Source organism: Lathyrus oleraceus, chromosome 5 (assembly GCF_024323335.1).
Source record: "Lathyrus oleraceus cultivar Zhongwan6 chromosome 5, CAAS_Psat_ZW6_1.0, whole genome shotgun sequence".
Taxonomy (NCBI): domain Eukaryota; kingdom Viridiplantae; phylum Streptophyta; class Magnoliopsida; order Fabales; family Fabaceae; genus Lathyrus; species Lathyrus oleraceus.
The window spans coordinates 458,500,997-458,527,037 of NC_066583.1; the positions used below are offsets into that span (position 1 = coordinate 458,500,997).

The 26,041-nt window shown below is 34.7% G+C and overlaps 2 protein-coding genes across 4 annotated transcripts; one reads left to right on the plus strand and one right to left on the minus strand.

Annotated features, from left to right (window-relative positions):
• The first annotated feature begins 11,704 nt into the window (after positions 1–11,704).
• Positions 11,705–20,065, plus strand: LOC127085412 (two-component response regulator-like APRR1). 2 transcript variants are annotated; one of them, XM_051025925.1, is made up of 6 exons: positions 11,705–12,432; positions 12,550–12,711; positions 12,820–12,953; positions 13,139–13,306; positions 13,723–13,819; positions 18,816–20,065. In XM_051025925.1, exons 1-6 carry the CDS (start codon positions 12,411–12,413, stop codon positions 19,751–19,753), a joined length of 1,521 nt encoding a protein of 506 aa, XP_050881882.1. In that variant the 5' UTR covers positions 11,705–12,410; the 3' UTR covers positions 19,754–20,065. The 2 variants fall into 2 exon arrangements, with proteins under 2 accessions (XP_050881882.1, XP_050881881.1); XM_051025924.1 differs by having other exon boundaries at positions 11,705–12,424.
• A 683-nt stretch (positions 20,066–20,748) lies between these two features.
• Positions 20,749–24,317, minus strand: LOC127085413 (vesicle transport v-SNARE 13). Of its 2 annotated transcripts, none has more exons than XM_051025926.1 (6): positions 24,058–24,317; positions 23,726–23,843; positions 22,147–22,205; positions 21,881–22,069; positions 21,203–21,373; positions 20,749–21,013 (listed from the first exon to the last, which is right to left on the minus strand). In XM_051025926.1, the coding sequence occupies exons 2-6, from the start codon at positions 23,817–23,819 to the stop codon at positions 20,861–20,863; spliced, it is 666 nt and encodes a 221-aa protein (XP_050881883.1). In that variant the 5' UTR covers positions 23,820–23,843; positions 24,058–24,317; the 3' UTR covers positions 20,749–20,860. The 2 variants fall into 2 exon arrangements, with proteins under 2 accessions (XP_050881883.1, XP_050881885.1); XM_051025928.1 differs by having other exon boundaries at positions 24,047–24,317.
• Between the last annotated feature and the right edge of the window lie 1,724 nt (positions 24,318–26,041).

Sequence of the window (26,041 nt, forward strand, 5' to 3'; positions counted from 1 at the left end):
AGACCAAAATTGTACTCAATAAAAATACAGACGTTGCAATTGATTTGTCTTCTCTTATCACAAATTGGCATCAGAGCTAATGGCAAACATGATGAATCAAATGCCGTTGCCACGGCTAAGGTTTCTGAGTATGTATAAAGACCAAAATTGTACTCAAATGAAATACAGAAGTTTATAAATCAGTTGTTTCTTCTGTCAAGCTTTAAGTAGCGTATTTGTCATCATTGGAAAGATTGGAATTGCTTCCATAATGCTTTTCGCCAAAGTAACATGTTCTGTAAAAGAGAGCTGATAAGTTTTCCAATTTGCAAGCTTCGATGAAACTTGCTGATCAACAACATACTAGAAGTCATCCCGTTTGAGAGATTTGCCACTAAGCTGCACACTAAGATGCTTTCCAAAATGGTCGTTTGCCCTATATCTGAGTTAACCTCCTATTGACATTCCTAGCAACATTATTAGAGATCAACACACTGGTTTTATAATTGCTCACTTCTTATCCAAACGCATTACAAAAAGTTTGAAGAGTATCCATAACACACTTCAATTGATTTTCCGTTGCTTCAACAAAAAGTAAGAGATCGTCTGCAAACATCATATGTGATATGATTGGTCCATGCTTTCCCATGAAAAGTTTTTTTCCATTTTTTTTCTCATTCATAGTCTATTCAATTAAATGGCAAAGCTTATCCGTTCACAAAGCAAAAAGATAAGGAGATATTGGATCTCATTGTCTAATCCCATGCTGAGGTCGAAAAAAATTCGCTTCTTGCTTCATTCCAACTCAGCTTATCATATGCTTTGGACAAATCTACCTTGATTATGAAGTATCCTTTCTTGCCTTTCATCTTGTGCATATTATGCAATACCTCTTTGGCAATGATGATATTTTCATGTATATTTCTTCCCGGGACAAAATTAGTTTGATAGGGTGACACCAACTTGTCCCAATTTGATAGGGTGACACCAACTTGTCCCAGTTTGATAGGGTGACACCAGCTTAGGAATGTTGTTCTTTAATCTATCCATCATAACATTTATCACCACTTTATATATAGTGTTGGACAGAGATATAGGCCAAAATTGAACTATCGTTTGGATTGCTCTATGTTAGACAGAGATATAGGCCAAAATATCTTATTTTGATCATCGTCACTTAACCATTGTGTATGATATCTATCCATTGCGCACGATATCTATGAAACCATATTAGGTATTCCTTTTTATGGATAATGCTCAATTCAACTTGCAGATTTTGCTCAAACTTTTTTAACCCTGCATAAATATAATTTCTTTGAAGGCAAATCTCAATACCATTTAATCTGGCTGTAATATCTTTATTCTTCACAATGACTTGATCATTACGCTTTGCCTTTGATATCATCCTCTAGCAGCTTAAGATTCATTTCCAAGCTAACCTCTTATATCTGCGCCTTTTTAATCAAATTTTGATACGAGTCATCAATCATCCAAACACTTTCAAATTTGAACTTTCTTGTAGACATATTATGTGTAAGAGCAATTGGTGCGGTCAATATGGGATGGTGATCAAAAAATCCAACCCTTATTAAAAATTTAACATAAGCTTTTGGAAATTTCATCCTCCATGCTTCGTTGCTGAAAGCTCCGTCTAGTTACTGAAAATAGGTCCTTTACACGTTAACTTTGGTCCTTTTGTCCCAATATCTAACAACTTACAAGAATTAATTCTATCTATGAAAGATGCACATTTTCAAAAAGAAACTAGTGCCCCACCTTTCTTTTTCACGACGCTAGCTATATCATTAAAATCTCCCGCTTGTGGAACCATGTTTTGAAGGTTAAGGAATCTTTAATGATGAATATGTATTTGATGATGACAACTAAAGGCAATCATTAAAAGTGGTTAAAGATGCAAGTTTAATGACCATTTCAAACATGCTCTGATGATGGCACCTAAATGGAATATAACTCAAGCCTCATCTTCCAATAAAATTCAAGCAAGTGTCTATAAGATTGAAGTACCTGACAATTTTTGAAGCTTTAAAGTATGAAAGTTTGTCTTGTTGCGTCTGAGTGAATAGTATTTTATAAAAGCAAATGACGTTTTCATATAGTTATACATATGAATCACACACACACGCATGCACGCGCACGCGCGCACACACACACATACATGCAGACACACACGCACATACGCATGCGCGCACACACACATACACATGCGCACACACACATACAACATGTTAAAAACATGTTTTCAAAACTATTTTCTTAAATAATTATTCGTAAAAAATGTTTTGAAGTCTTGCCACTTGAATAAAAAATTGTCTGAAAGATTTTGGACAAAATTTGTATTGTCCAATCGATTGACACCTATGCCGAATCGATTAGGTCAGTGCAAAAATGATCCTTAATCATTTAGGACAATGTCTTAATGAACGACAAATGTTATATATATTTTTATTCCTCTTTAAACAGCCTAAATGATTAATTTGAGGCCTTCCAATCGATTGTCACATTAATTATGATCCAAGAAATTTTCATTTTTTTGGCCACCCTCTAGCATATATATAAAGGACCATTCCTTCATATTTTTACATCCAGAATCGTGAACTCTCATATCTCACTCCTCACTCTCTGCCTCTCTCTAAAATCATTTTAACACTTTCAATCACTTAGAAATTTAGTCGTAATGCTTTCGAGAAATATCTTTTGCAAGTGAGGCATCTTTGTAATTCTAGAAGGGTAGTATTGTAAATTCACCAAGGAATATTTTTACCTTGGTTGAATAATTTATCCAATTAGGTATTGTTTGTTTGTGTTCAAATCTAAACCCTTTGAAATCTTTGGTTTGACGATTTAGTTTCTAAGTCGCATCTTCGGTTCGAAAGCTCAACCTATTCAAAAGTTTTCAACGGTTCGAGATCAACTCGGTATAAAATCTCACTTTGGATCGTGGTTATTCTAGTAAAACCCTAATTTGGTTCGTAAGCTCAGTATAATTAAAATCTTGTTAAGGTTGGAGATAAGCCTAATATAAAATCTCATAGGTTCGTGGTCAGTCCGTCAAAACCTCGGTTCGGTTCATAAGTTTAGCCCAAATTAAAAGCTCACTCAGGTTTGAGATTAGCTCGTGTAAAATCTCGGTTTAAATTGGGGACTAACTGCTTCAAGTTTGGAAATAAGACTAATTGCTTCAATTAAATTTTTGAAAGGACGACTCACCGCTTCTCTCCTTGTTCGCAGATTGGTTTGAAGTTAGTTAGAAACTTCATTTTCCTTGTATAAGGGGGTTCGAGAGTTCAACATACTAAAGACTCTTAAGATTTACAAGATACTTTCAAGAATAAATCTCGGGGAGAGGATTAGGTCTTTTATTTTTTACTGAACCTTTATAAGTCTTGGATATATCTCTATTCATTAACTCTTTGCTTTTTGCATTTTATTCTCGCTATTAATTTCTAAAATTCTTTTAAAATGAATTTAAACTCTGAAAATGATCCTAATTTTTTTTCAAACTACAGTTTTTCTAAGACCCACAATTCACCCCCCTCTTGCGTGTGGAGTCATATGTCCAACAAGTGACATCAAAGACTAACTCATGTTTAAGGACTAATAGTCTTAGAAGGAAGATGACTTCCAACACATTTTTAAACAATAGATCTTTCCTAAATACACCTCCATCATTTAATGGTGCTAGGTTTGAATTATGGAAATCTAGATTTATAATCTTTCTTTGAAGTATTTGTTTTGAATTGTGGGAAATAATAATCAACAGTCTGTTTATCCCTACTCACCATATTGATGAAGAAGTAGTAGATAAATCCGATTCTCTTAGGACCGTATAAGAAAATAAAAAATTTGAAATAGATTTTAAACCCAAATCTTTTTAGTAATAACTTTAGATGATAGTAGGCTTCTTTATATCTATAATAATAATAAAATCGTCAAGGAAATATGTGATACTCTTGAAATGATATATGAAGTTTCTCCAAGTATCGAACAATGGGAGATGAATATACGAGGCGAAGAAGATGAAGATATTATTCGTCAATGTTTTTCAATGTTTAGAGTTGCTAGAAACTATATTGTAACATTTGTCACTAATCAATATCTAAGTATTAATAAGTAGAAACATAACCCAATCTTTAAATCAAGAGATGGGAATGTTTGTATATCTCAGGAAAAGAAAGAGGAAATTATTAAGAAATTGAATGAAATAGTTCAATTACTTAAAGATGAAGGTATATACTCAAAGAATAAAGAATCACTAACTTTATCAATCTCCTATCAAACAACTCTCATGGATTCCTTCGAAAGAACATACTCAGTAGTTAAACAATCTTTTGAATATTCAACATCAAATAAAGGAACCTCAGTTGTAAGAGACTGCAAAAAAGAAGTATCATCCACCGAAATCTTTGAAAGAAGAAAAGAAGATGATGCATCAACCTCGGGGAGAACCATAGAAGAATCCTCCTCGAATGAAGATGAGGAAGTTTGCTTAAAGGCATCATACGAGGAAGATGATTATGAGGTAACTAAATCGTCTTACATAAAATTATCTAAAATTAGTGTTAAGTTGGTTAAATAAAACAATAGGATTAAAAAATTTACACCTTAAGGAATATGTAGAATTTATTTAAGAAATAAATAAATCGCTTAAATTAGAAATGACCAATATTAGAAACTCAATAAAAGTTTGTGATATTTATGTCTCATTGAAAAAGAAAATGACATATTTGTATGGAACCCTAAGTAAATTTACTAAGGGGAAAGAGAACTATAACTTGATGTTATCAGGTCAAAGGTCTTCCTTAAATAAAAATGGAATAGGATTCAAACTAGACATAACACCTAGTAAAGGTTTTAATAATAAAAAGAATTGTCCAGTTTATAAATTCTCTTATTATAAGAATTGGATCACTTAGAGCCTTTCTATTTTGATAAATTAAAAAGGTCTAAGGGTAATAACATTAAACCTTCTGGAAAAACTAACGCACCTGGACCCAAAAAAAATTGGGTACCATAGGTGAAACCCAAGTATGTTTTACATTTCGAAGCTTTAATAGATATTAAATTAAGTTGTGCAAAGAGTATACTTTAAAGTTTACGGTATTTTAAGTCTCTGGTCCAAGAATAATCGATGATGTGGATATCAACGATAGTGATCAAAATAAGTTTTACGTTGAGGATATTTTAACATTTATAATCCCAAATGACCAATTAACCTCATAGTAGGTTGAGTGGATACATTTATGATCGACATATCCAACTCGTTGTTTAAACCAAATATCATATCCCAATGATTCATAAAGAAGGACGCGTCATGATGTGTTAGTGATACCTTTTAAGGGAAAGTTTATCAATACCTCTTAATATTTAAGGTAGTACACTATTTTTAGAATAATCAGAAAAATATGATTAAATCTTTAAAATAGTGGATTTAATTATGTTCATCAAATAAAATTATTTTGCTAACCAATAGACGAGTTTTCAAGTATTTTATAGAAAGGAGGTGCAAATAAAGATAAGTAGTGGTGCATAAAAGTAATAGTCAAAAGAAAATCCATCACGGAGCCCATAAAAGCACCAAGAAGGTTGACTAACGCAAGCCCAATCGGTTGGAAAATTGAGGCAATCGATTGGAGAAGCTTGTAACTCATGTTTTCATTTCATATCCAAGCTAAACGTGTGATCTAAGGCAATCAAATCCCAACATTTATGATAAACGCTCAATATCTTGAAATATCTGATCATCCAATCGATTGAAGCCCCAATCCAATCCATTTGCACACCACTTTTCGAATGATTTTGATCTAATTTTCAATATGCACAATCATCATTAAAGACTTGCAACAATTACACGCTCAAACTGTCAGAAAGCACACTATAAATATGTATTCATCTTTCATTCTTTTGCATTGCATATTTTTCTCTCAAATTATGTGAGTGTGAGATTATTTTCTCAAAATCAACATGGCTCCTTGAAGTATAATATTTCTTCCAGCCCCATATCTAATTCCTTCACCACTTAACAACAAGAAGTGAGATTCACCCAATAGTTTGCCAACGGAACCCTCCTAAGAATTCACATTTTGGATTTACAAGATTTTAAAGAATGTGAATTCGTTAACACTTTTAAAGAACTAAACTTGTCCACCTTCCTCTACAGCCCCTCAAGAAAGGTATACACATCATTAGTTACAGTTTTCTTCTCAAATATCCACTTCGTTGATGGAATAATCCAATCTAAAGTAAAGAGGCATAGAATATCTCTGTCACTAGAAGAACTTACAAACATTCTAAATCTCCCCCATGAAGATACAATCCTGAACCTTGGAGAAAAATGATACAAATTCAACCACAATATTATTGCATATTCTCTAATGAAGAATTCATCACCCTTTATACAAAACCATTCATTGTTGGATACATCATCCATGATAGTCTTATGATCCATTATATGACCAATTACATACTATTTCCAATAAAGAGTAACTTTGGCCTCATAACTCAATTTGATGTTGAAGCTGTATGGGTGATAGAGAACAAAACCAAGGTAAACTAGGCAAAGAAATTAATTAAATACGTGATGGGAATTAAGAAATAATAAGTATGTCTATCATATGGTAATTTGATAACAAGGATCTTGGAACACGCCGAATTCAATTTTAGAGAAGAAGATTACATAAAAGATGCAACAAAGATTGGAAAATCAATCTTAGCGACAATGAAATATGAGGTCATCAATGGAAAATTAATTAAAAATCCCTTAAATGAGAAAAAGAGAAAGAAAGAAAAAAAAATCAAGAAGCACCTATAGAGTTAGAATGTTTTGACTACACCTTCCACAATGTCCTCAACTAAAGACCTACTCAAAGCCATGATTTGAAATATTAATGTTATTAATGACAAAATCTACTTTATAACCCGTCACTTTATTGCCAACCCGACACAACTACCTCAAGACCTATTCTTGAATGATGATTCTGACATAGAATAGTCTCACTTATGTGCTTTGTTTTTCATTCAGTGTGTTTCTTTCTGTTATTTTAAATTCCACAAGTTTCCCAATTCTTGTACTTTGAATTTTATAAATTTGAATTAAGAAAAGTGTGATGTATTTTCCTTTGTTAAGTGTTTATGTGCTTTTGTTTGCATACTTCAAATTTTATCCATTCATCCTTTACCCACATTTTTTATTTTGACAAAGGGGGAGAAGTATACTCTCAGAGCAAATAGAGTATACTCTGTACTTAATTTAGGGGACGTTTAAACACTCAAAATATATTTGTTTATTTTTTTTACCACCTCCACGAGATATGTGTTGTCATCATAAAAAATGGGGAGAATGTTGAACCATGTTTTGCCTGTTAAGAAAACTTTAATGATGTATATGCTTTTGATTATGACAACTAAAGGCAAGCATTACAAGTTGTTAAAGATGCAAACAAACTAAGTAGAGTTTGATGAATTTTATGATCACTACAAACATCCTCTGATGATGGCACCTAAATATAATATAACTCAAGCCTCATCTTTAAATAAAATTCAAGAAAATGTCTATAAGATTAAAGTACCTTACAAGTTTTGAATCTTCAAAGTATGAAAGCTCGTTATGTTGCGTCTAAGTGAACAATATGTTGTAAAAGCAAATGACATTTTTGTAAAGTTATACGGCTAAATCACACACACTAAAAACATGTTTTAAAACCTATTTTTCTTAAAGAATTATTCCTAAAAATGTTTTGAAGCGTGCTAGTTGAATCAGGAATTTTCTGAATGATTTTGGATAAAATATGTATTGTCTAATTGATTGACACCTATACCTAATTGATTGGGTCAATGTAAAAATTGTCCTTAATCATTTAGGACAATGTCTTAATAAATGACAATAGTTATATATATTTTCCTTCCTGTTTAAACAACCTAAATGATTAATTTGAGATCTTCCAATCAATTGGAGCAAGATGTCAATCGATTCACGCATTAATGATGGCTCAAATTTTTTTCCTTTTTCGTGTCACACTCTAGCCTATAAATAAAGCATAATTCCTTCATATTTTTACATCCATAATTGAGAGCTCTCATATCTCACTCCTCATTCTTTCTCTAAAAAAATCACTTTCTCTCAAAAGCTCAAAAAGCTCATTCCATTCAAAAGCTTTCACCAGTTCGAGATCAGCCTGATACAAAATCTCACTTTGGTTTGTGGTTATCCTGGTAAAAGCCCGATTTGGTTCGTAATCTCAACTCGGTTAAAAGATTTCTAAGGTTAGAGATAAGCCCGATATAAAATCTCATTGATTCGTGTTCATCCCGTCAAAACCTTGGTTCGGTTCATGAGTTTATCCTATATTAAAAGTGTTGGTGTAAGCCCTAGAGGCCAATACTTTTGGTACTTGTATCGAATTATTTATTAATAATAAAATGCTTTTTCTTTATTACGTTTGTTTAATAAAGTCCCTAGAATAACTAGTTTGTTTAATGGATCAAGTGTGACTTGATCATGAGATCACATTAAACATAAGGACACTATTCTTAAAGTATCCGTAGTCGAGCTTTATTGTGAAGTGGGATAACATTAAAGCATTAAGACTATTATGTATATAGACTGATGATCACATCTCATGGATCATGGATAAGGAGTTATCAAGTCTTAAACATAGGTATGAATATTAAGAGTAATATTTATACTGGATTGACCCGCTATGAGAATACTATATAGAATGTTATGCAAAGTGTCATAAGTTATTCTCATGGTGATAATGGTGTATACCACTCTTCGACCTGAAACCACTATGGACCCTAGATGTAGAGTCGAGTGCTTTATTGCTGATCAAACGTTGTCCGTAACTGAATAACCATAAAGACAGTTGATGGGTACTCCACGAAGCATATTGAGGAACATGAGTGACCTAGATGGAATTTTCCCATCACGCGTAACAAGATAAATGTCTATGGACCCAATATTGAACTGGACAAGGATGACACAGTCTATGTCTTGTGTTCAATATAGACATAAGGGAAAAAGGGTAATTCTACACATAAGTATTATCACAAAAGGATTTGTCAGATCACATGACATTTTCGTGTCTTGGGTAACAGTGATGTGTTGCTAGATACCGCTCACTGTTTATTATGTTAAATACGTGATTTAATATAATTGTCAATGCCGCGAAAACCTACAGGGTCACACACAAAGGACGAATTGATGAGAGATAGAGTAACTGAGGAACACCGTAAGGTACGGTGCCCTTAAGTGAATTGTAGAACATCGTAAGGTACAGTGTACTTAAGTAGAATATGAAATATGGTAAGGTACCATGGGCTTAAGTGATTTTGGGCATATTATAAGATATGGGCCACATACACTTAAGTGGGGTTTTTAGCTTGAAGCCCACACAAGTGGTTCTATAAATAGAACCCTTGTGCAGAAGCATTCATTGCGTTTGCATTTTCGTTTTCTCTCCCTTTCTCTCTCTCTCTCTCACTCAAAGCCTTCATTAGTAGCAGCTAGCACTAAGATTGAAGGAATTCGTTCGTGTGGACTGAGTAGAGACGTTGTCATCGTTCAACGTTCGTGATCGCTCCGTAGATCTGCATCAAAGGTTTCAATCGTCACAAGAGATTTGCATCAAAGGTTTCAATCGTCATAAGAGGTAACCTTTCTATCATTGATCATGCCCATTCGTAAGGATCACTAAAGGAGAAAATTTTAATTTCCACTGCGTTTTGGATCGCCGTTCTCCTTCAAAAAGGTCACCCAAGTTTGAGATCAACCCGTGTAAAATCTCGGTTTAACTTGGAGAGTAACCTCTTTAAGTTTGGAAAGAATACTAACCGCTTCAATCCGTTGTTTAGAAGAAAGTTATCCAAAAACTTTATTTTCCTTATATAAGGGGCTTCGAGAATTCAACCTACTAAAAGCTCTTAAGATTTACTGGATACTCTCAAGAACAAATAACTGAGAGAGGATTAAATATTTTCTTTTTTATCGAACTTTTATATTTCCTGGTGTTATCTCTCTATCCTTTAAGTCTTTACTTTTTGCATTTTATTTCCGCAACTAATTTCTAAAATTCTTTTAAAATGAATTTAAATTCTGAAAATGACCCTAAATAATTTTCAAACTACAGTTTTTCTGAAACCTACAATTCACCTCCTCTATTATGTGTGGAGCCATATGTCCAACACAACTAACATCCACAGGATTTTGTTATTCTTCGCAATGTCTTCCAAATCTTCCCAAAGAATTCTTCTACTTTTTTCATTTAAACTGACATAGATTGCTTTAAGCAACCACTTTTTGCCCTGAAGATATTTCACACTTAAGTGTATAAATATCATACTGTCTAATCTAAAATCTCACTTAAGTGTATCTCTTTTCCCTGAAGATATTTCATACTTAAATGTGTAAGTATTTCACGAATCGAACTGGTTCAAAACACACAACTTTACTTCCATGTGATCCTTATTCTAGGATGCAACTATTCCTTCAGAAAATATTTGATTCTCCATAGCAATGAAATCATCGAAACACAACAATTTCAAAGCTTTATTGACTTTTGTCAAGTCACACATGGTTTCTACTACTACCATCATGGTTGGCTTATGCATATCAACATATTGTTTGCAATATTTGAAAAAAGCTTTACTTGAAGCACATATACAATTCCACACTAGAATATTAGTATTTTTCTATTCATTATTAAAAATCTTTATGTAGAAAATAGGTCACCCAAGTTATACTATATGTTGAGTCCCCACAGGTGCCTTAAGGACCTCTTCCATATCCTTGTCATAAATAATGTTATCGCCTTGCTATGAAGCATCCACATATTCCTCAGTCTCCATGCTACAATCCACATCACTACTACTTTTATTCACTATAGTTTTGGATATTTTACTTATTATAGAATCGGGTGGTCTATTGAAGTTAGAGAAAAAATTAATTTTTGTGTCCCTTTGAACCACCTTATTTTTAAAATTGACTTCATGTCTTATATCACTTCTACTCATGATATTCTCTCCTTTCTCAATTCTGGCTTTATATGATTGGAGAATTAGATTAATCCAATTTTTAAAAAATGATTTTGACGTGGGGTTGGATGCTAATCCTCTTGAAGCAAACTTTGAATTTAATTATTCATTATTGTTGGAGACGAGGAGGATAAACATCTTATCAAGCCTAAAGAGAGGATATACAAGGGGTAGAGGTGACAAACCAACACTACATCTTTTAAATTTAAAATTGTAAAATTTGATTTTTAATGTCTATGAATTGTTGCCGTCAAAAATCAAATCAAACTAATGAAATTTGATGTTAATTGTTTCGGACAATTGATTTTCAAAATTCTCCTCGCGAGTCCGTCTATCCAAACCAATCATATTAATTCATATAATTTATAACATCATTATCATAGAAATTAATGTAAAATATTAAACTTCAAGAAGAAAAAAATAAAATGTTATTTGTGACATTCAAAACTTATATAAAAAAACGAAAAACGAAAATTAATCGATATAAATTTGATATTTTTTAAAAATATTTTTACCTTATTTTTAATGTATTCAATCATTCCAACACAAATCAACCTATTATTTTTCGATTTGATTTGGTTTGAACTTTATAAAAAAGATATGAAAATTTAATAAAAACAATCTATATAATTTTGATTGATCTAAACATCTTATTTTCTCAAAACCGAAACAAACCGACTCGCAAACACGTTGATAGATGCAATGTAATTTATTCAACAAGATTTCATACTAGTGACTAGTGAGGAATATTTTGGACGTGTACCCCACTTGAGTCTTGAATTGAGTAAAGAAAGATCTACGAATGACGTGTCTTCTCCTCTATCGCTACCCAACTATCCTAACACCCATTCCCCTTCCCTATTTTTTTATTGCACTTTTTCTCTCTCTTTTCCACGTCCCTCCTTTCTCCTACCCTGCTCCATGTGCGCACAGCGCACCCCTCCCGCGTATGTTAGTCACCACCATTTCTTACGCTAAAATCAAACCCCAAGTTGCAACAATGCTTCATCTTTTCGAAATCATCGAATTTCAATTTTTATAAAATGTAATAATGTTACGAAGCTCCGCTAAGATGCGCCATCGAAACGTCGTTCTGGTTTTGTCGGATTCAGAGAGTTGGTCAACTTGGAGAATCACGAGTTCTTAGTTTTATGGCTTAAATCAATGGTTTTGCTCAGTGAGGTTTTGGGAAGGTGAAGGGTTTTTGTTTTGAGTAGTTCTTTTTTTAGTATGGAGAGAAAGGGGCTTGATCTGAATAGAGAAACAAGTGGTGTGAATAAGTGTAAGATGGGTGATGGTTTTGTTGATAGAAGTAAAGTAAAGATTTTGCTTTGTGATAACGATTCTAATAGCTCTCAAGAGGTTGTTACACTTTTGTTGAGATGTTGTTATCAGGGTATGTATGTATGTATGAATCCACTCTGAAATCTGTTTTTTATTTATTTAATCATTTTTTTCTCTTGCTCTATTTTGTTGATAATCTATGGTTTTTGTTGTTGCTTTGTTCCTCATGCTTGACAGTTATATCAGTGAAGTCAGCAAGACAGGTAATTGATGCACTGAATGCAGAGAGTGAACATATAGATCTCATATTAGCTGAAGTTCGCCTTCCGAAGAAGAAGGGTGTGAAGATGTTGAAATACATTGCCCGAGACAAAGAATTGCGCAGAATTCCTGTTATAAGTAAGATTTGGTTATTTACTTTGTTCTGACAAACCAGTATAACTCTTGAATTTAACCAAATTACATGTTCTTCTTCTCATCATGTTTTGAATATCTTGTTTTTATAAGTGATGTCTGCACAAGATGAGGTATCCGTTGTTGTCAAATGCTTGAAACTTGGAGCAGCAGATTATCTAGTAAAGCCTTTACGCACAAATGAGCTATTAAATTTGTGGACGCACATGTGGAGAAGGAGGCGCATGGTTTGTATTGTTCAACTTCATATCTATTGATCTTCATATTTTTTATGGTTCATTCATCCCTTAGGTTGTCAACCATTGATTTTGCTCTTTGCATGTCTACCTACAACACTTTTCTCTGGATTCTCCATTCATGCATAGACCTTTCCCATTTCAAATTGAAATAGTTTTTGTATTTATGCTGGCAGCTTGGACTTGCAGAGAAGAACATGTTAAATTATGACTTTGATCTGGTAGCATCAGAGCCTAGTGATGCCAATACAAATAGTACCACTTTGTTCTCTGATGACACCGATGATAGGTCCAAAAGAAGCACCATTCCAGAGACAGGAACATCATCCCAACAAGAGCACGAGGTGAGCGTTAAAAAGTAGTATTTAAAAACAGTTGTCTTATTTGAAACATCAGACAAATACAGACACTGTATGCGTACATGCGATGCCGTATATGTTTATCCCCATCTGTCTCTATTTATTTTCTCTAACATTTCAAAAATCCACACGAAAACCAATTATGAAGTTCATAGAATTCTGAAACTCTAACAGTGTCCATGCACAGAATCATAGGTAATCCAATTGTGTAAAAACTAGAAACAGATGTTAGTATTGTGTATAAAAAAATGGGTTTCGATGATTTAGAATTAATTAAATATCTTTTTATTCACCCAGCTACTGCTTAATGGGAGTAGATACTGTAATATAGCTGCTTATTACTTCATATCAGAGATGCTTTCATATGTAGCTATTTCAATGTATATAAATTACCTTATCAGTCTACTATTGCAAATGCCGCTGCTGTTGAGGAACCTCCAGATGACCATGCTTCTGAATGCCAGCCTGATGCCATTGGAATAAATGTTCAGAGGACAGGTGTGCTTCTCTTCTTTATTCGTCTTTCATGTAATTGTTATTTTTGGATTAGCATTGAGGTTGTAGTGTAATGGCCAACTACTTCAAAAATATTGTTAGAAGTTAGAACAACCCATTGTGGCTATTGAATTCCATAAAACGAATTAAATAATTATTTAATTTGGTTTTCTCATATTTCCCCCACCTTTTAGGCAATTTTGTTTGTAAGTGTATATTTGTTCATGTAATTGAATCATTACTTATGGTAGTTCGCACAGTTACATGTGGTACTTTGCGCCCGCCTTCTATACTTTACAAATGTCAAAATACGTATACGTAGATGGGGGATCCTTTTAGGGACCAAGTGAATGAAGATGAGCCAGATATGGAAGTGACCAATCATATTGGGCCTAAGAGTGTTAAGTCGGGCAGGTTTATTCTAAAAAGAAAAGAGGATCTCACACCATGTGATAACTATGAGGTGGCAGAGAGAGAGAGAGTATTGGCCCTAGCCAATACTGATAGACTTTAGCATAAATGATGTGGGAAGGGAATTGGAATCTTATCTTAGAAGAATCATAGAGTAATCATTGGATGAAGGGCTTTTAAGCACTCCATAGGAGCATAGCTCTGTGACAGTTAGATCATTTAATCTTCTATAAATTCTCTTACAATCATACAATAAACAATCATTATTTTTCACCAGTCTCTATTCTTTATCTTAATTTTACCCTTTTCTGTCAGAACCTAACATGGGTCCGACCTGTCAAATCTGTAGAGGGAGCCAGTGAAGGAAATGTCTGTTGATGCCGCCAAAGAAGAAAACAATAGCAAACATGGAGGCGAAGATTACAGATTTGGAACAAGATAAATGACATATAAGCTAATGATCAATCTTAACACAACAAATGTTACATGTCTGCTTCAGAAATCAAATGGAAATGATGCATGTATAGTGAGTTTCGAAATCAAGAATATACCCATTGGAGCAAGGTCCAATGCCTCTTCAATACTACTTCCAGCTTCTTTTTGATGCCCCTCATAATGCTTATGAGTTCCCAGAAGATGATTGGAACCCTTAGTTTGTAGAATGCACGAGCAAAATGAGAGAATGGAGGTTAAGGTTGAAAAGCTCTCAAGAATTGAGTTTCTCTTGAAAAGCTTGGTGTGTGATAGCTGAGGCCTTGCCCTCTATTTATAGTGATCCTTGAGGGTTTTAGAAGCCTCAGATATCATAAAATAATTGTGTTTTGTACTGGTTTGCTTGCTTGGTTGATTTTTGCACAAAACACCAAGTGGGAAGCATGGCAAAAGCATGAAGTGCATGGAGTGTTTGGCATTGCTTTTTCTGAAGCATAGGAGTTGACTTGAGGTTTAGAGTTGGTGTGTATCAGAACCAAAGCCATTTGGGAGCTCAATGGTACTAATTGTTGGATTAAAGTCACTTTACACAAGTGGAAATGTGACCTTTATGCCAAAAATGGAATGATTCATTATGTAATGGCTTAGTTGTTTGGATAATGGTTCAAAAGTGTGTGAAATCTTCTGATTAGAGTGAGATTTGGAAGCAAGAAAGACCTGTACTTGGAGATCTTGCAGATTTGCTTGGATTTGCAATGCAACTTGGCTTGTAACTTGACTTGTGAATTACTTCATGATGCTATCTTCCCAAATTCGATTCTCTTAGCTCAAGCATGGAAAATTCTTGCTCTTGGACATTTTGGAAAGATGGAATCATGATCTACAACTTTCATGTTGAGCACTTTGCTTGAATCAATTGGGATCTTGGTGAAAATTTGGCATAAAGTTGGTCACTTGATTAGGTCATCCTGAAAATTTGACTAAGTGTTTTATCACTTGAAGAGCAAATAAATCCTCCACTTCGTGGCCTCATGTCTCCTCATCCATGCATTTTTGGGGTTTCATCACCTAGGACAAAGTTGAAGTACGAAGCAAGATCTTTAATTTGATCATTGGAGCAAAGAAAATGATGGTTTGGATCACAAGTTATGACCTTGAAAAGTTGGGTACTTGGATATGATTTTTAGGGACTTAGTAAAAAATCCAAATTCTCCATCTTTGCCCCTTTTGCAAGTAACCTTGATTTTCTTGATTAAACTTGATCAAATGACTTCATTGATCATATTTTCATGATCCTTGACTTGAAAAGTCCATGGTTGACCAAAAATCTTAAAAGTCAAACTTTGACTTTAGGCATCTGTTGACTTTTCACCAGTTGTGTTCAAAACTTTCATTTGCTCTGAACCTAACTTCTTGAGCCATGTTAATCATGTGAGTGGGTTATGAGGACACATTTGAGGACCTTGGATCATGCCTCAAGCCATAGGATTATGCTTTGGTCAAAGAGTCAACATTAAGCTGATTTTGATCAAAAACCCTAATTTGGAGTGTCAGATGAATTGTGGCTTGATGAACTTGAATTGAGGTGAGTACAAACTTTGATTGTTGATGGAGGGAGACTTTTGATCATCTTGAGATATTTATGATCACAGTAAGCCTTGATTGACCCATCCCTTGAACTTCTTGATGCCAAAACCTTAACTTGCAAACAAAGCAAAGCAAGACATTATTCTTTTGTATTTTTGTGGGGTTAGCCAAGCATAAGGATATACATAAAAGTATTTGATGACCTTGATGTTATGCAAATGATAAGGGATCTTAGGATCATGCTTTGGTCAAAGAGTCAACATTAAGCTGATTTTGATCAAAAACCCTAAATTGGAGTGCCAGATGAATTGTGGCTTGATGAACTTGAATTCAGGTGAGTACAAACTTTGATTGTTGATGGAGGGAGACTTTTGATCATCTTGAGATATTTATGATCACAGTAAGCCTTGATTGACCCATCCCTTGAACTTCTTGATGCCAAAACCCTAACTTGCAAACAAAGCAAAGCAAGACATATATTCTTTTGTATTTTTGTGGGGTTAGCCAAGCATAAGGATATACATAAAAGTATTTGATGACCTTGATGTTATGCAAATGATAAGGGATCTTAGGGGTGAAGATTAGGGTATTACAGAGGACCGTTTAGTGTTGTTTGCACAATCTTTAATGATTCCCAAAATGTTGGTTGAATTTCATATTACTCTGGAAGGTGGGCATTCCGGTTTTTATTGCACCTACAGACGTTTAGCTGCTAATGTATATTGGATAGGGATGAAAGCAAGGGTGCAGGCTTATGTGAAGGCTTGTGATGTTTGTCAGCGACAAAAGTACTTAGCTATCGCATCTGGGGGTTTATTACAACCTTTGCCCGTTCCCTCAACAGTATGGGAAAATGTCTCAATGGACTTTATCATAGGTTTGCCAAAATCCCGTGTGTTTGAAGTTGTGTTTGTGGTAGTAGATAGGCTGTCAAAATACTGTCATTTCATCCCTCTCAAAAGACCTTATACTGCAAGAACAGTAGCTGAAGTCTTTGCCAGAGAAGTTATATGACTTCATGGTTTACCTACAATAGTTGTTAGTGACCGTGATCCCCTGTTCATCAGTAATTTTTGGACCGAACTTTTCAGGTTGCAAGTACATCTTTGAAGATGAGCTCAGCTTATCACCCGAAACGGGTGGCCAAACGGAAGTCGCCAATCGATGTTTGGAGACTTATTTGAGATGCTTCATTGCGGACCAACCAAAATCCTGGCTGTCTTGAGTTCCCTGGGCAGAGTTTTGGTTTAATACAATATTTCATGTGTCCACATGGAGCCCACCTTTTGAGTTAGTCTATGGAAGGAAACCTCCAGTTATTGCAAGACTCTTGCAAGGTGAAACAAGGGTGGCTGCAGTTCAAAAAGAGTTGGAAGAATGAGATGAGGCACTCAAGCATCTTAGAGCTCAAGACCGTATGAAGTATTTTGCATATGAGAAGCGGATAGAATCCAGTTTTAGTTTTGGAGAATGGGTGTTCTTGAAGCTACGTCCACGCAGACAACAATCAGTAGGATCTAGGATTAATGCTAAATTGGAAGCTAGATGTTATGGTCCGTTTCAGATTGTGGAAAGGATTGGAGCTGTTGCATATAAGCTTAGATTACCCGAGGGATCAAGGGTACATCCAGTTTTTCATGTTTCTCTGTTAAAAAGGGCAATTGGAGATATGCAGTGGATAGTGAATTGCCCCAAGAAGTTGAAGGGAGTTGTGTGGAGCAGTTTGTGCCTGAAAGAGTTTTAGTCACACGTTTCAATGGACTAGGAGAACAGAGAGTTAAACAAGTTTTAATTCAGTGGACTAACAGGGTTGTGGATGAGGCTACTTGGGAAGACATGGAGACCATAACAAATCAATTTCCTGAATTTAACCTTGAGGACAAGGTAGCTTTTCTAGAAGGAGGTATTGTTAGGGACCAAGTGAATGAAGATGGGCCAGATATGAAAGTGACCAATCATATTGGGCCTAAGAGTGCTAAGACCTGACAGGTTTATTCTAGAAGGAAAAGAGGATCTCACACCATGTGATAGCTATGAGGTGGAAGAGAGAGAGAGAGTAATGGTCCTAGCCAATACTGTTAGACTGTAGCATAAATAATGTGGGAAGGGAATTGGAATCTTATCTTAAAGAATCATAGAGTAATCATTGGATGGAGGGCTGTTAAGCACTCCATAAGAGCATAGCTCTGTGGCAGTTAGATCGTTGAATTTTCTGTAAATTCTCTTACAATCATATAATAAACAATCATTATTTTTCATCGGTCTCTATTCTTTATCTTAATTTTATCCTTTTCTGTCAAAACCTAACAGATCCCCTCGGGGCCTGCCTTATTCAGGGACATGTGAGCAGGGAATTTTTCCCACCTAGGACGAGACTGGGGGAGGAAGTCTCTCCGATGGTAGTGTGAGGACGGGGAGCGGGGGAGTAGCTCCATAGTTTCTAATTTGAAATGACTTTAATCTAAACGGGATTTTTGAGTTCCTAATACTGAGCAAAATATTATTTTACTTGCATGATATGTCGTATCCATATATTGTTTTCTCTTTGATGATATTGGTAATTTTGTAGAACATTTTTCATCTGGTCCAAAGAAGAGTGAACTAAGGATCGGGGTTGGGGAGTCATCAGCCTTCTTCACATATGTTAAAGCATCGTTGCTAAAGAGAAACATTGAAGGGATCATTCATGTTGACAACAATCCCGCTGCACATGTGCGGATGGAAGTTATGCATCAAGCATCTGCTCAACAAGGGGTTAATGACCTTGAAATATGCGAAAATGGAGAAACATGTGAAAGTCAATGGCAAGATGACTTCCCTAGCAGCAATAGTATACCTGATTCTTTATCTATTGAGAGATCTTGTACTACACCTTCATCTATGGAAGCTTCACAAGAAAACTGTTACAGAGAAGAAAATTTGAATCACAACAGTCTGAGGCATCCAAGAAATGGAACATCTTGTTCCGAGCTTGAAATGTCAAACATGGTTGCACAACATGCTTATCCATATTATATGCCAGGAGTTGTTAATCATGTTATGATGCCTTCAGCGGCACAAATACATCAAAACAATGACCTGCAGAATCATGCTGCTACATCTATTATTGCCCAGTACAATCATGTTCCACAAGGTGGTGCTCATGCCATTGACATGATGTCTTACCTGTATTACCCGATGACTATGTGCTTACAACCTGGTCAGATTCCTACACCTAATTCGTGGCCAACCTTTGGAGGGTCAAATCCTTCCGAAGCAAATTTAAGTAAAGTTGATAGGAGAGAAGCAGCATTGATCAAATTCAGACAGAAAAAGAAAGAGCGCTGCTTTGATAAGAAAATTAGGTATATCAATCGAAAACAACTTGCTGAAAGACGGCCTCGTGTGAGGGGGCAGTTTGTCAGAAAGATGAATGGTCCTAATGTGGATCTTAATGGACAGCCTCCTTCCGTTGAATTTGATGAAGATGATCAAGAAGATGAAGACTCGTCTCCCAGGGATGCTTGAATACATCGATATCTATGTCATCCAAATGATGAAGGACCAATCAATTCCTGTATTATCCTGTCAAGGATCTGCCTATATGGAAATTTTATACATCGGCATTAATTGGTCATCACTTACTTTCATATGGGGGAATTGCAGATCCAATGTATAATTGCTTCTTCAAATGATCCGTACCTCCAATTGGCATTTCCAATGCAGTTGAAAGCATCATAACATGCTTATGTTTTTTTGAACTGATAAAAGCTGCCCGTGCTTTCATATTTTATTGTCAAGACACATTAAAATTTTCCTGATGAATGAGTTTTTATCCAATATTCTACTTTAAGTCAAAACTTTATGACAAATCTAAAAGCCTTTTCACCATCTATACCTCTCTAGGGAGTACAAAAATCTCAATCATCCTTAGAATTAAGTAGGTCAATTCTAAAATCATTTTTTGATGGGACCTGGTGTTCTTTTCACATGTGGGTTCTAGTACAGGTGAAGCAGAAAGGAAAAACAGGACACTGTTTTGAACACCCAAGTAGAATCTAATGTTGACTGGCCACTGTTTTGAACACTTGAAAGGGATAATATGGAATGTTCAGAGAAATTGCCAAGGTTTTTCTTGTACTTGTTTAAATAGCTGGAATTGATGGTTTAATTATGGGGTTTATAGAAAATTAAAACTTCGATTGGTTTTATTATTTTGTTACAATTATTAATATGCTAAAAATTGTTGTCTAAACTTTAAACTACAATATTTAAATAAAGATTGAGTTGCTGGATTCAGTGGTTCAAGCACAACAAATTAGTGCATAGCACTTTAAAATATCCCATGTTTCTTTTTCATTAATGCTTCAATTATTCTATCCTATAAATTGAAAAATCACTTTGGAAAAGTGAAATCAAAAAAATTTATTGACGTCAAATTATTGCTATTCCCCTGTTTAATTTGCCAACTTATATTTTTTTTTCATAGTACCAATTGCTAGTTTAAAGTATCATAAAAGTAATTGAACAATGAAAGCATAAAATACCATAACTTTCTTTGAAACACTGTCACGTTGATGAGCAGCAAAAACTTAAAATCTGAGATACACCTATATAGCAATCAAAATTAGTAGGCTAATGTGTAGACTTAAAATATATAATTAATATGATTGCAAGGACGAGAGCTGCCATCAAGGAGCCAACAATCCATTTGTTCCTGCTCATCCTTTTTGACATGACTGCCAAAATCTTCTTGCTTTTGCTAATGTTATCATCCACTCCATGGAGCTGGATGAGGAAAAAAATCAGCTCATATGGAAAATTAGAATCGCGCAGGGAAAACAGTTCTAATTAGTGAAGTGCCTTATATAGGTGTATTTACTAGTTGACCTTGAATATCAAAAGCTAAATCATTTGGGCAGAAAGGGACCAATATGTTACGAAACGTAAATCTAGTGGTAGAACACTGGAACTTACTGATGAATGGGCATGGAGTAGAGATTGACGTTGTTGATGCAAATCTTGGAGGATAGAGACGCCGAGCTCCTCTGTCTCCAGCAATGTTTTTCTGCTGTTTGTTATTCTATCAGTTGATTGATTTAATCTCTCAGTAGTCATTAAAAGTCTTCCTTTTTGATCATTTGATACCTGTTCTAGCATCCATAAGTAGCAATGAGAATATGTAATAAGTGAAGAGAGGTTAAAATATGGCTGTAAATAAGAAGCATAATAGTATTGAGAATAGATACACAGGTGGGATTCAAATGTCAAAGGAATTCAATGTTCAGTTAAACACATCTGCACCAGGCAATGCCTCCCACTCCTCATTGTTTGAAGACAGCACATGACTTCAACTAAGAAAAAGGCTCTCTTTTATTAGGTTAAATGATAGTATACTAGTTGTTATGTTAATATTTTCTCCTTTACCAAGGCTTGAACCTTGGTCCTTTAACTCTTACGACTCTTTTAATTGAGCTATCCAACCCCACCAAGAAAAAAGCCTTTAGCACTATATAATTTACCACTATTCTGATCTCAGAGCTCCCACTGGCATCTTCATCTTCTTACATGCGTAGTAATAATCTAAACTAACAGTTCAAAAAGAATAAGATTGACAACTATTAATAACCGAGGAAGGATGGATAAGAGATGTACATCAAGTGAATCAACCCTTCCTAACTCCAACAACGCATCTCGAGAAGTCGTACTGACATTAGCTGATGTGATTCTTTTAACTTCATTTTTCGAATTGTTCAAATCAGTTTTATATTCCCTTAATTTGGCAAGAAGGGTGGCCTTCATACTTGGCTGCAAACTCCTAGCCTCAAGGTCCATTTTCCGAATCTGAAAATTTTCAAACGGGAACTATTAGAGTCAAATATCAGGTAGGGAGGAGGACAAGGAGAGAGGTCCAATTATACCAACAAATCAGCATCCTCCAATCCCGCTTTTATTTCAGAAAGTTTCTGCTTCTTCTGTTCTACAACACAAAATGGTAACTGGCAAGTCATTAAGAGGAAAAATATAATTCTTTGCGTGTGTGGAGAAGTGGAACAATAAAACTAACAACCTTAACAATTTAGCTTAAGCCTCTTCAATGAAAACAATTCAATATAAACAAATCATCACAAGGAAATGCTCTTCAATTAGCATTTCACACTGAACAAGCCTTAGATGTGTGTTCATGTTTCCCATAACATACTCTTATTTTCATAAGCAGAAACTAGCTAAATAGAAATTTTAAGATCATATAAATATCACATCCGCTAATTGCAATATGCCAGACAACAACTTCAAAAATGAAGCATTTAGCTTTCGAGGACGAGCAGTTAGTAGCCATAGAAGGTAGAAGTTTCACACTGCCCTGCATTCCAAGGCGTGAGATCTCAATCAAGCAAGTTCACGCACATGATTTTAGCGAAGAACACTGTTGATCGAAGGACTATGTGGCCTGATTTATCTTTGTGAGAAACTATGTTGATTTTCTTTTCTCTTTCTAAGTAACGGGTTCTATAGTTTCTTGTAAGGAATGGAGATGAGACTTCACTCTTTAAAAAGAAACACCCATGAAGAACAATTGAGGCTAAACTTCAATTCCACAACATCTTTATGAACTAACAAATCAAAATTACAACCACCCTTATTATAAAAACATTAAATGAACCAATTTTGCAATTTGCCAATAGAGTTGACTCTACACAACCTAGCAAACTGTCATTAGAAAACTCGCTTTGTTTTCACTTTTACTTACAATTTATAATATTGTCACCTTATTTTAACTTTGGCTCTTATACAATATTTGAAAGCATGAAATGTCACAAAAATTATACAACAACTAAGACTTATCCCATTAAATGGAATCGGCTACATGGATCAACTTTAATATTCTATCCAGAATCATGCTTTTATCCAATTCGTTAATTCGAGATTTTTCTTAATAACTTTTATTATAGTTTTTTTAGGTCTTTCTCTACCTCTAGTTGTTTGACTCCTCTCCATCTGATCTACCATTCTTACCAGAGAATGTACATGTCTTCTCTCTACATGTCCAAACCACTCAAGTCTATTTTTCACCATCTTTGCTACTATACGTGTTGCCCTAACACTCTCACTAATATTGTCATTTCTAATTTTATTTGTTTTAGTCTTACGACACATCCAACGCAACATACTCATCTCTATTGTAAAAATTATATAGAAAAATATTAAGCAAATTTCTCTACCCCACATTTCTAAAAAAAACTACACATTGCTCTAGAAGAGTAAGTTTAGATTCCATAATTTGTTCTGAATGTACTCTTCAAATCTCATCCAAAAATCCGAAGAGATTTTGCAATGAAAAAAGCTCCTCCTAAATTTATATCTAGTCAATAGTGAAAAAAGCTCCACCTAAATTTATATCTGTTCATTAGTTTTACAATGCAAAACAAGTTTCTCATTTTCTTTTCACAATCAACATAATCTCAAAACCATTAACATCAAACAAAGAGAATCCATTACCTCCATCAAGACCAGACGCTGCAGTGCACTGCCGTGAAAGATTCGCGGATAACTCAGTATACTGACGCTCGTACCCATCAAATACCTCGCTCATCGTTCCAGATTTCTCTTCACCCACCTTTTCAATTCCAAATCCAACAAATCAGATTCAAAACAATAACGAACAATCTCAATTACTGTACAAATCAATTTCATCCACACAAAAAAAAACAGTTGTATATAACTGCAGAAATTGAATCTCAGAAAATAACTATTAAAGTGATAATTGCATGCAGAAACAGAAGGTGTATGCGTATAGATGTAATGTTGAGAGGGACTAACGGAAATAATACCGGAGATCGATCGGAGGGATCGCCGGAGATTGATCGGCGGAGAGGTGGTGGTGAACACAAACGGAGCTGGCCCAAATGTTTTCCAAGGAATCGAAAAGGAACGACATTTGGTTGGAATCCAACAAACTTTGGCAGTTAATCACGGATGTGCCATGGAATTACCGAGTGTACATTTCTGACCTTTACATTAAAAGTTAATTGCAGAGGTACCCTTCATAAGGAAAAAAAACTTTATTTGGTACACATTGAAATTTAGATTACGGCTATGTTGGAATAGTATCAAATGCATAATATCATGAAGTGGAATGGAGCATAGCCGAACCAAGAAATCATTTCATTGTTTGGAAATTTTACATCGAACAAGTCAAGTTTTTCATTCGGCCTAAATCAGAGGATAATAGTGGTAAGTGATGGAATGAAATGAAATTCATACCACTTCATTCCGCTCCGTTTCATCTGATTTTAAATGAACCAAACAATAGAATATCATTTCATTCCACTACATTATGTTCCGCTCCATCCGATTTCATCAATTCAAACAAAGCCTAAGGAAAACATTTTTTTGGTATACACCATTTTTTTTAAAATTTGACCAATCCTACCATCTACTAGTGGGTTCATTTTCATTTAAAATCTATGAACTAGTTCAAAATATGGATTGTTAGTATCTAACAAGATTTAAATCCGCGATCTTAAGAAGAACACATTTTCAAGTCTTCGCCAAAGTTGTCTTAGTGTTTTAAGAGTGAAAAATATTTGTAAGAGTTTTATTGTACCAGTGTCGTGATTATCTTGTGTTTAAGAGGTATTGTCTCTTGTATAATATCTTTTAAAAAAAGTTATTTGACTTTTAAAAGTAACAATTGAAAATCCGGGTTTAGTTATTAAGCTTAATTGCTTAAAACCTCTATTTAGTTTAGAGATTAGTCTGTTAAAATCTCTTGTTTGGTTTGGAGATTAATCTGTTAAATTTTTTTGTTTGGTTTGGAGATTAATCTGTTAAAATTTCTTGTTTGGCTGTGAGATTAGGTCGTTAAAATTTTTGTTTAGTTGTAAGAAGGTTCATGGTGTACATTAACTTATGAAAAGCTCACATTTCTAGTGAAACTCTAAGAGGAAATATATAACACCTCGTATAATATGCATCTAGAAAATATATTATACATAGTATTAATTGGTATTGATACAACACAAGTGCCTAAGAACAACTTTATATATACATGTCCATAAATAAAATATACATCTATAGCACATGATAAACAATAGTACCTAAAAGAAAATCTAAGAACTAAATGCAATATCTTCATTGCACTCCATCCACAATGGAATATCACAAAAGCGGAGATCCTTTGAAACACCAACAAACATTTTTTTCTTGCATATGACCTGCAAATAACACCTGAAAAACAACAATGATATTTGGGGAAGATGATACTCTCAGTGAGTTCTCCTATGTCATATGGGTTCACTTGAGTCTACAAAGTTTCTAATCAAATCCTAACTCAAGTATTCATCTTGTTACTTGTGTATCACTCACACCACGTAACCAAGACTTAAGTGTCTAAGGGACATCCGCAATGTATGGAAATATGCTACCTGAGTTCTCATAACTCAGTCGATCGCTATTTGGATGCCATAAAACATCAATCCCCGAACGGACCTACGTCTAGGCCAAACTCGATTCACGCTGGTCGTATGATTCGACTTTCGCGGTGGATATCAGGCCCTCCATGGGACTCAAACCCAGTTCAAGCGACCAGTTCTTCTCCCCAAACTCTTCTTCTTTTCCTCTTTTTATTTCCTTTCCCTCTTCTTTTCTTTTCTTTATTCTCTTCTTTTCTTTTTCTGGTTTTCTCTTTCTCTTATCCACCTTTTTCTTCTTTTTCTTTCCACGCCATGTTTATATATAAAAATATATTATAATATGTGGTTAGGAAAATTAGAAAGGAAATGTCATCTTATAATATTTCTGACTACTAGACCA

Excerpts from the sequence above, each read along its gene's own strand:
- LOC127085413 (XM_051025926.1), bottom strand. The coding sequence starts at position 23,819 with ATGAGCGAGGTATTTGATGGGTACGAGCGTCAGTATACTGAGTTATCC. Across the intron at positions 22,070-22,146 it reads TGGAGGATGCTGATTTGTTG|ATTCGGAAAATGGACCTTGA; the intron begins GTATAATTGGAC and ends GAAAATTTTCAG. Across the intron at positions 21,374-21,880 it reads GAAGGGTTGATTCACTTGAT|GTATCAAATGATCAAAAAGG; the intron begins GTACATCTCTTA and ends ATGCTAGAACAG.
- LOC127085412 (XM_051025924.1), top strand. The coding sequence starts at position 12,259 with ATGGAGAGAAAGGGGCTTGATCTGAATAGAGAAACAAGTGGTGTGAAT. Across the intron at positions 13,307-13,722 it reads CATCCCAACAAGAGCACGAG|TCTACTATTGCAAATGCCGC; the intron begins GTGAGCGTTAAA and ends TTACCTTATCAG. Across the intron at positions 13,820-18,815 it reads AATAAATGTTCAGAGGACAG|AACATTTTTCATCTGGTCCA; the intron begins GTGTGCTTCTCT and ends GTAATTTTGTAG.